At 46.5% G+C, this 10992-nt stretch overlaps 2 protein-coding genes across 2 annotated transcripts; one reads left to right on the forward strand and one right to left on the reverse strand.

Annotated features, from left to right (window-relative positions):
- Positions 1-1975: 1975 nt before the first annotated feature.
- N7446_007594 (class I SAM-dependent methyltransferase) lies at positions 1976-3393 on the reverse strand (the record flags this gene model as incomplete). Its single annotated transcript, XM_058516339.1, has 9 exons — positions 1976-2408; positions 2469-2655; positions 2706-2731; positions 2790-2906; positions 2965-3006; positions 3064-3093; positions 3144-3200; positions 3264-3316; positions 3370-3393. The coding sequence occupies 9 exons, from the start codon at positions 3391-3393 to the stop codon at positions 1976-1978; spliced, it is 969 nt and encodes a 322-aa protein (XP_058373517.1).
- Positions 3394-6510: 3117 nt separating this feature from the next.
- N7446_007595 (cytochrome P450) lies at positions 6511-8305 on the forward strand (the record flags this gene model as incomplete). The annotated part of the gene is made up of 5 exons (XM_058516340.1): positions 6511-7587; positions 7647-7672; positions 7730-7814; positions 7875-8038; positions 8101-8305. 5 exons carry the CDS (start codon positions 6511-6513, stop codon positions 8303-8305), a joined length of 1557 nt encoding a protein of 518 aa, XP_058373518.1.
- Positions 8306-10992: the final 2687 nt, after the last annotated feature.

The raw sequence follows: 10992 nt of genomic DNA on the forward strand, positions 1-10992 counted from the left end.
GACCAGCCAAAACTTGGACAAGTTCAAGGCCTTCCACAACGGGGAAAGCAAGTTAAGCAGATGTTTTGGGCTGCTTTCTCGGGCGCTACCCGTCGAACTGGTTTGATTCCGCTATTCGGGGATCCGGAATCAGAGCGTGGAGGTGTGAATAGCACCGTTATCCGGGATCTATACCTCCGAATCCTACCTATCTTGATATCATACGAAGGGTCGATTTTTCAGCATGATAATGCGCCAACGCATACTGCCCACGTCGTCCGAGAAGCTCTACGGGACTTAGAGCTCGAGGTAATGGAATGGCCGCCACATTCGCCTGATTTAAATCCAATTGAGAACCTCTGGGCGTTGTTGAAGGCCGAGATCTATAAGCTTCGGCCTGATCTCATTGATATGAGGAATAATGAGCAGACAAAGGCTATTTTAATAGATACAGCACAGATTGCATGGGACCAATTGAACCTTGAGCACCTAAAGCATCTCTCTGAGACTATGCCGCATCGGGTGCAAGCTATCATTGATAGTGAGGGATGGTATACACAGTATTAGTTAAATGGCATGAGCTTTTAAAACCGGCAGAAAATTATGTAATAGCTGAGTGGGTCTAAGGAGGGTGTCCAAACTTATGGCCAGTCACTGTACACAACTCCCCAAGGATTCGACGTGGTTCTATGGTATATTACGGTATTATTACGATGACTCATCTATCAACGTAAGGTCATTACTATCACTGTTTTGCCAAACTTATAGAGCGGTAAGCTAAAGTGGGTTAGCGTCTCTCGGATTTATTATCCGGGAATGCAGTTGCAGGAGTTTGGAGGTATAACTGATTTCGAAAACTACTGTACAGACCCTCAATTGTAATGTTATCCAACTTGCAATCTCGCCCGTTCCAGACAATTATGGCAGCCTTTGTCTGAACACTTAAATCTCGTCATAGCTCTTCTGAGATTTCTCCGAGCTAGATCGCGGGTGCTCATCACAAGCATTAGGCAACGCTCCTGCGGCTGTTTGAATTGTCTCCGTTGGCAAGCCAGTCCGCAGACACCCACTAAAGGGGTTTGCGACCGTTCCAAAGGTGCTACGTATGAAATCTTGGAGCCAGACGCCGCTGAATCTGCTTTGATGAAGAGGAAGGCTTGTTGAGCTGAATTACATATCAGTTCCTTGCTCCTGAGACAGATAAAGCGTATCTCTATTGGGCCAGCATCTCCTACCCTTATTCCCCTATCCCAGCTACCAGAAACGTTGACAAGGATGCCAACGAGGGATTTGCATACGAGGGATGCAAGTCCCCGGAAGAGTCCTCTCACTCCCTATCCGCAAGCTAATACTGAAGAGGAATCACTACAAATGGGAATGGACAGGACGATCTTTTGTCTTTGAAGATAGGAATCAAATTGCCGCAACGAGATAAATCAACAAGTCATTCAATACAACAGCATGAGCAGCACTGCAGCCAGTAGGCCAATAGGCCAATACGACCGTCCTTCGTCGACAGTTTTCCATTATGAGGTGATAATTTGTCAAGGAATGCTTTCGTATTTAACGATACAACGTAGCTGGAATCAGGGGCTTGTGGCGATTAATTAGATCAGATTTGTATGTACAGTATTTGGGGGGTTTTCTTTTTCTTTTTCTTTTTTTTTTTTTTTTTTTTGTTTTCTTTTCACCAAGAGGCGCCTCGCAAAAGCTGTTCCATAATTGCGGCCTGGAGGGTTGATATCCGCACTTTCTTCTAGCAATAGCTCGCTCAACACGGGACAATGACACGCCGAATTCTCTATCTCCCACTTATTGCGTTAAATGGCGTTGGATTTTCTTCACCGATGCTCAAGGTGACGGTTAAAATGATGGTCTCGTTGAACGATTTTTTGGGTTATCTGGCGCATCTGTTGGCATCGGCTTTCGCGCCCATACTCTCCGTCTGCGTCGTCAGTCGAAGAAATGGAAAGGGAGAGACAGAAGAATACACCACTTACCCTTGATGCCATATATGAAATCGTGGATTATTAAGCTCTTTTCGTAGCTTGGCTACATATACATAGACTTCTTCTTTGTCCCAGGGTTGCGGGTGGCCGAACTTGGTGAGCAACCACATACACCAACCCTCCATCCCGTTAACCCAATGCTCGAAATTGGCGGCGCCTGCATCCTTCAGTTTCTGGTCTCTAGGCCACGGTCCAATAGGCCACTTGTAAAGTTTCTCATGAACATCGACAAATCCCGCGTTTCGAATTCTCCTGGCCATAGTATCGAAGGTGTCGCAGCCCCGACCGGCGCGCTCACCGCAACCCAGCATGTTCGGACCCCAGTCATTCAGGATATTGTCAGCGGGCAGGCTACTATCATCAGTCTCAATGACGGGACTGACCTCCAATTGCTCAATCCACCCACCCGGGCAAAGTTTCCTAGTGCCGAACTGTCAGACGCTATTTCAGATATCAATTAGGGTCATCACTCCTGCTCACTCAAAGCATTGCTGGTAGAGGCTGTCCCATTCTGTTCCATCAAATGACCCGATCATGATACGCATATGTATCAAATCAAATGACCCTTGCCATGTCCAATCCTGCTGAACGTCGTCGACCTCCAGAATGCAATTTGGGGGCATCCAGGAAACCGGTGGCGGAAAAAGATCGACCCCACGAACGGTTGCTGTGGCCCGTCAGGAGCATGAAAGTGAAAGAATGCTTGTGGAAACTAACCGCTAGGAAACATGTCGGCAACGTCACTTGATGGAGTCAGTAGGAAGCATTTCGATAAGAAACATGATAAGATAACACACGTACATAGCCCAGGTCCCCCGGCCAGTTCCTATGTCCAGAATATGCTGGGGCGAGTTACCAATAGGAGATAGGAAGAATGGGTTTTCGCTTTCCGACTCCATGATGAGAGCAACAAGATGCCTTATGTTCATTAGCGAGGATACTATTATGCAGATAACTGCATTGACCAAAGACATACCCAGCTTCGTACGCTTCGAACTGTCGTTCATCCGAAGGAAGGCTATAACGATGCGTGAGATCGCGCGATGGAACGCTTGTCCTCAACTCGCCTGCTTACATGTAGTCTTTGTTCCGGAGTGTTTGGTACCTGGAGTTTGCAATTAGTCTTCTGGTTTCGGCGATTGTCGATATACCTACCGTCTGCCATTTTCCATCAAACCTCGGTAAATCGAAGATCCGATGGACGTTGTTTCCCTGGATGAAACCAAAGGTAAGCTTTATATCTGATCCGGGATAGTTGCTGCACGAGCCACTTACGATTGCCAATCATCGGGATAGTAGGTACTGTCAACAGCATACAAATCCGGATCCTTAAATAACTCCGTCAGGCTTCTATCTTATAGAAAGGACTAGCAATACTTGCTATAGCAATAGGTTGGTCGGCCATGGTCAAGACACGATTTTCAACAACTGGTGCGAAGATGTAGAAGACACAAGATTCAATTGTGGGCCGAATTACCCCAAAAGGGTTGGAAAAGCGGGCGGAGTGGGACACAAAAGTACCAGTTTGGGATGGCCCGAGCGTCAAATTAGCCAGTCAAAAGCGGGGCAGAACGACTCCCTTTCCCTGTCGCCATTCAATCAATGACGGGAGTCTCCTGGATGCAGTACAATATACCCCGGTTCACGAGTTGAATGATGGGTGTGAGGATCGTCTATACGAAGCAGATCTGAAAGGCCCATCGATACGCATAAGCGCTTAGCTGGCTGAACAGAAGCACATTCCCCTGGACGACAGATAGATGATTGTCAACCGATCCAAATCTGGCCGGCTCCGCTTACACTGTCACAACCTGGAAGAGAAAGTGTCCAAGCCTGGATTATTTTGTTTTACTGTAACGGGCTGCGGGCCACCCAACACGGATCCGACTACAAAAGTACGTATACAGCTTACGCGCTAGGGCGCGAACTTAAAAGCAGGGCCGGAGCTCGAATCCTTTGCTATGACCTGCGGTCTCTTCGTGAGCGAATAAAGTTTCCTGGGTGAAGCGGGGAGGAACCTGTGTCATGCATCACAGAGAGCAGAAAAGCAGGCCACCGTGAAAAGAAGTTAAAGTTGAACTAGATTGTGTGAATGAGACGGGGGAAGGCAACGAGGTTGACAACCGCAGTGGAGTAGCAATACCAACCTTAAGGCTAGCTCCAGTTGCCTTTTCTTCTGGTCGAATCATAATGGGTAATGTAGACTCACGGGTCGGGGGGAAAGATAGTTGACCCGTCCCGAAGCGACGGGCTGCAGCTGCGCTAGTGAATTCAGCCCACTTGAGCAACCTTCGACATGACCAAACTGGCGCAGTTGGGGTTCTAAACACGTCTCCATTACCAAAGACCGCGCTCAGACGATTTGGGTTCCTTATCCATCTCTTTAGATAGTTGCGGGCTTTTGAAATATCTTAGGTAAGCAATGCATTGTGTCCTAACGTGATTCACGGTCTCCCGGGCGACACTGCTGGTCGGGCGGCCCCACCAAAAATGAAAAAACCTTCAATTTTTAAGCATGAATAATACCACAAAAACAACTTAAATTTTGCTATTTAACACGTGTATGGCATTTAATATACGTATGACCTTTAGTACCACATCCAGAACAGGTGACCTGCCGCCTAACTGTAGGCATAGAGGGTAAAGCAGGTTCTGTAGGTTGTTCTACAGGCATCTCCAGCAAAGATATATCTTTACATACATCCTTCTTCTCAATAACCACATCACTCTGACTGCTCTCCTGACCCCTTAAAATGCCTCTCTGATCAATAAATGTATGTTTGATCACTCGTTTTTTTGTCTGTTTTTTGTTGGTTGCCTCTAATTGTATACAGCGATCTTGGAGGAAAATTTGGCGGTGGACCACTTTTATGGTCATTTCGTAGGTCCTCTTAATCTCCCGTTTAATAGGCGAAGAAAGGATTGAAGAAGAAGATTCTAGACCTTTTTTGATACGAGATTGCGATTTTGAGAATTTCGAGAGAGTCCAGAGAGTATTTGGATCACTATCACTGCCGGAAGAGAGTGGTCGCTGGGAAAGGATCTCAAGAGGAGGAAGTTCATCCAGGCGCACATTCAGTTTTTCCAAGACTTTATCTGGATTAAATGGTGTTAATCCAGTAGCCAAGAAGCTATTCTGGATAGTAGAGGCCGTAAAAGCACCCTTTCTTGCATCTGCAATCAATTCAAGGAAATCTTCCTTATCAATAGAATTGACTCTATTCCGCATCATGGTTGAAACCGCTCCTCCATAAAGCCTCTTCAAAACCGAAAAACAACCCACATCCAAAGGTTGTAAAAGATGAGAGGCATGGGAAGGCATGCAGATTGCAATGATATCATTTTCATCACAAAGTTGGTCAAATTCAGGGGTCAAATGACTACCATGACCATCCAGGACCAAGAGGCAATATTTTCCTACCCTTCTCCCAATATTTGGGATAAAGTAGTATTTTAGCCACCAAATACCAATCTCATTGGTACTCCAGCCATTTTTACTTGTAGTAAGACCAGCTCCTTCTTGATTGTTCAGGAGGGGTTGGCGTAGATGCGCTGGAAAAAGTTTTCCCTTGAAAACAAAGAGTGGAGGATGAACACTTCCATCAGCTCTGATACACTCAATTGAAGTCACCCACTCGCGATTTCCGGCTTGTAAGAGAGCTCTTTTCCCATGGTATTCAGCCGAGGTAATAATCCTCTGTGTCGCGCCAACCCCCATAGCAAAACCAGACTCATCAAAGTTGAAAATATCATTTGAAGTGATACCCCACTTTTCAATAGTATTTTGGACCAAATCAAACCATGGTTTAATAATTCGAGGGTCCTCTGAAAGTGCTCTCTGATAGTCGTATTTTCGAGAGAGTCGACTGGATAAATTCGGGCGTCGTTTGATAAATTGAGTAGGCCAATTGACACCGATAGTGGAGGGGGTATTTTTCTGGGCACTTCGTAGGAGATTGGCCATATCGCGCAACATAGGCATCGTGAGAGCAGCACCTCTGGTATCCATATCAAGTAACCAATTTTCCATTGATTGCTCTTCAATTTCAGTGAAAATATGGCCAGTTGGTCTCTTCTCAGCCAAAGATTCGCGCCCATTGATCCGATACTTCAAAGTTGAGACAGGTAAATCAAATGATCGTGCAGCAGCTGCAGCAGAGGGATATTTACCATCTTTTATAGCCTTTATAGCTAATAAAAGACGGCCCTCCTGCTCTATCAACTTTTTTTTCGATCAGAGCGTTGGGGGGGCATTTTTGTTGTGGTTAAAAAACATGTTTTATTATTGAGGGGGATTTTTTATGGGGTCGCCCGACCGGCAGTGTCGCCCGGGAGACCGTGAATCACGTTACTCGTTCATGTGCCCTAGAAACCCTAATCTTTCCGGGTGGGGAGCAGCTCTAGCGTATAAAAAGGAAGGTCGTTGGCCACCAATTAAGAATGTATTTCCTCCTTTCCTCTTTCCTTCTTTGCCTCGGTGGCTGTACTAGATTCTTTTCTTCCACTTGCTACTCTGTTGACCATGGTGTGGTGGCACGCAACGCTCTCCCTAAGTGTTGCGGGGGCGGCCTACGCGCTTTGGCTAGGTATATATCGGCTATGGCTTTCACCTATTGCTCACTTCCCGGGACCCAAATTGGCCGCTCTGACAATGTGGTATGAATTTTACTACGATTCGTTCCTAGAAGGTCAATACACCTTTCGAATCGCCGAGATGCATCGGAAATATGGCCCAGTCGTGCGAATCAGCCCTTACGAGCTACACATTGACGATCCTGAATATTATGAAACACTGTACTCTCGAGATGCCCCGCGAAATAAGTCATTACATTTAACAGGGATGTTTGGGGCACCGGCTTCCGCATTCGGCTCAGTCGACTATCGGTGTCATCGGATGCGGCGTCAACCAATGAATCCATTCTTTTCTCAGCAACGAATCCGACGTCTGGAGCCAATGCTTCGGGGTATGGTTGACAAATTGTGCATTGGTATGCGCGCGTGGAAGGATAGACCTGCTCCACTACATGTGTACCACGCGTTTAATGCTTTCACCACAGACGTGGTCGTGGAATACACTATGGGAGAGTCTTTTCACTATCTTGATGATCCTGATTTCAGCCCACAATGGTCCAAAACAATCCAGGCCATCGTGCATGCGGGCATTCAATTCAAACAATTCCGCTGGATGATAAGCCTGTTCGAGCTACTCCCACGATGGCTCGTCGTTAGCATCAACCCTGACATCGGGCCAGTTATCGACCAGAAAATTGAAAGCCTGCGCCTAGCTAGCTTGGTCATTGATAGCCAAACCTCCGACAGCATTTCCAAAGGCGACAGGCCAAGTGTGCCCAAAGGCACATTATTTCATGCTTTTCTGGAAAGCACACTCCCACCAGAAGAGAAAGCAGCTGATCGCTTAAGCCAAGAGGTTTTCACTGTTGTTGTGGCTGGTGGAGAAACGACTGCCAGAAATTTGGCCACCATCACTTTCCACCTCCTGAATAATCCTAAAAAGCTTCAGAAACTACGCGAGGAACTGAATCACCTGGATCCCGATAGGACGGCGTCCTTAGTGGATTATGAGTCAATGCCTTACCTGGTGAGTTTTCTATGTCTTGGCTGCATTTTGCAATGGAAATTGGTCGCTGACAGAACCAGACTTCTGTTATGCTAGAGGGCCTCAGGTATAAAACTTTCCTTCACTATAGTCGATTTATCTGATTGCTCATTCCGATTTGCAGAATCACAAACGCTGTTGCAACTCGGCTTCAACGTAGCTCCCCAGATCGGCCTATGAGGTATAAAGATTGGGTCATTCCTCCTGGGGTAACTTGCCTTGTTTTCCTACTTTTTTTCAAGTCAACGCCCGCTTACCACAGACTTTAGGTGCCCGTCGGTATGACAAGCTTATTTATACACCATAATGAAGATATTTTTCCCAATTCCCAAAGTTTTGTCCCCGAAAGATGGATGGATCCAACACAAAGGAAACACCTCGAAAAATACCTGGTCGCCTTTAGCAAAGGATCAAGGCAGTGTATCGGCATTCCGTATGTGTAATTTCCTTGGTTCCTTGTTCCAATGCTACAGTGCACTAACATCGGTCCATTAGTCTCGCGAAGGCTGAAATACTTTTGGCAGTCGCCACAATTTTCAGGGAATTTGAGATGGAGCTGTACAAAACTACAATTGATGATGTCCGTATTGCGCGTGATATGTTCAACGGCCATCCAAGAAAAGGGAGCTCAGGCGTTCGCGTCATGATTAAGGGGTGGAATAGACGCCCAAGTTCGAGCAAGAACTCCCCCGTTCCATGACCGCCTCATTAACAGGACAGTCATCCGGTTTCATAATTCAAGCCTTAACATGGCCGAACCAATCTCCAGGCCATAATAAACTGAATTCAAGTTACGAAAACAAACAGAAAAAGAGATTATACGTGTGACGCGCATTCTCCGACTGAGAATATTCTGAACTATATGGACCTTTTTCACGTAGGGAGGTCCCAACCGTGACACTGAGGAAGTGGGAAACCTATGAATTGGCATTATTACCCGACTAGGGTGATGCCCCGCCTTAAGCGTTGCGAACTAAACGGGCATTACTGAGACTTGTTGTAGTTCAGAGAAATGGTTGATTGTGCTTATTTCTGAGGGTATTCAAGAGGTTATAAATACAATGTGAGGTCCAAATTGATTGTAAATCAAGGTGGTTTTCGCGTAGATTGTGAAGGAATTATTTCCGATGATTCGGCTTGGTTCCTGATCTGCACCAACCATATATCACAACAAGACTGAACATGTAACCCCGTCATATTGAGCACTCCCGTCATTCTCTCTGAGCTCCTTGATGACCCACACGGTGGCGTTGGGCAGAGCAAGGTTAAGGGGGGCTATCTTCGGTGGATGAAGCATGGTTTGTTGGTCGGCGAGTACAGCGGATGGGTGGATGGATGGTTCCATTTACTCCAACCAAAAGTGTTGATATACTGGGAGCAAGCATAGAAAATGCAACGTGTGGTTGGTCCGCTGCTACTCCTTTCTCCTTGGAGTGGCATGGTCCCATTTCGCTCGAAAATTCCAGAAGCCTTCACCAGCCATGTGCTGGTCCTTTCGGTTTTAGTTCGGAGCTAAAGTGAGTCGCAAAATTATTGCCAGGTTCCAAGTGTTGTCGGCGTAACGCCAAAGCTGTTGGGCGTTTTGCCTAAGCGTGATCCAAAGGCTATTTTTCAACGTAGCAAAAAGAATGAATTTTCCTTTACCTTTTGTTTACTATAGGAGCCGGTTCAGAACCCTTCTTTCCTCGTCTTATCTTCCCCTCCTTGCATATTCATTCAATTGCCCAGGCGTGATAACATCCGCCCACTCAGGTCAGTGATTCAATCAGGTCGCCAGTTGACCAAGGATTGGTTACCATAGATCCATGGGTCCGATCTAAACTTATATGCTGTCGGTTGTTTCCAGCGATTGGTCGAGCACGGCAGCTGCGGCGCAACTCTTACTGTACCAGCGCCCCGAGTAGAAGAAAATAGTCGTGTGTTATAGTGTTATAGGCAAGATGCGAGTCTTTAGTGAACACTTACTGGAACATGAAATCGATTGTTACTAGCCTACCTAGAATCCTAATAACTGTACATTTATGTTTATTGCTAGAGCTGGAATAAACCGGACTGTCGTAATTCCAGCAGAAGTTTTCCATGTTCGCATGAATAAATCCGGCGGTTTGCCTGGTTTAGGAGGTCGCTCCTCATTGTCGAAGTGAGGGGAATCAGAGATTAGGTCGCTGAGCTTAGGATATCCGTGTTGAAGAGGTTGAAATCTGGGTGTCGTGTTATGAGGTGCTCGCCGACCTCAGATAGCTTACACAGACGGCTTAATCTCAAATTATCCTTCCGTTGGTGCCAACACACACTGACAGGGGTGTATGTCAGGAGTGAGATGCAACAGCGCTGCAGCCGTAGCGCTGGACGACAGCCTAGAGATTACAGAATCATCACAGGTTCAGGTCGAGCCGATATGCCAATGGTCGGTATACGCAGCCGAGCTGATTGAGATCTTATGTGCCATCGTCATTATCAACAAACATGCCGAATTCTCAGAGAAAGAGCCGAATCCGAAGCCTCATGTGATCAAGGGCTCAAGTGTGTCAGAACAAACAGAAGAAACCAAGATTGAGGCGTGAAATATGGATGCAATCAGGGAGCATAGGTGCATCAACGTATGCCCCGACACAGTATAGGGCTTGGGTGAACGTTGACTCAGGACTTGAATAGACCCATGAGAGTAGAACCACCCTCCGATGCCGTTAACCAAAGCCATAAAGATATAAGAGGCTGTCAGTCGAGATATATCAGAAAAGACAGCGTTGTAGATCGAGACGCTGCATAAAACCAATGCTCCGAACCCTCCAATCACCAGCACTCGTTCTCTCTTCTCTCTTGGCCAGGTTATCAAATATGTGGCACAGACCACCCCGCCCAGTGTGACTCCCAGGAAAATGGAATTGTTGTTCCCGCTATCAGTAGCCTCTAAAAGCAAAACTGATACAGATGTCCCCCATATGTGAAGAATAATTCCAAGGTGGTCCAGCAGGAAGTAGGAAGAAGGGAGCTGCTTTCTCGAATACAGCACGTAGTGACAAAAGGTAGAAGTCCCAAAACAAATGAGATTGACTAAGAGAGAAACCAAAGCTGTGGCCGTATTGCTTATGGATGAAGGGCACTGAGACACACGGTAGATAAAGCAGAGTAGGATGATACTGCCACATAAATGGAATCTCGGGTTGACAGAGCCGTTGGTGTGCACGAGTGTGCTTCGGGGTTTCGAAAAGCGACAGCTGGTTTCCATGTCGACAAAATAAGTTGTCACAGAAATTTATGGAATGAGTAATTTATGGCAACATATAGGTACAACAATGCGAAGGCTTTTCGAAGTAGACGGGATAGAAAGCCTTCAAACCGGTGGCAGGGCCCGAATAAAGAAGGCCTTTCCATGGGAGACACATC

This window comes from Penicillium canescens (genome assembly GCF_028828765.1).
Source record: "Penicillium canescens strain IBT 15451 chromosome Unknown utg000004l_segment0_segment0, whole genome shotgun sequence".
NCBI lineage: Eukaryota > Fungi > Ascomycota > Eurotiomycetes > Eurotiales > Aspergillaceae > Penicillium > Penicillium canescens.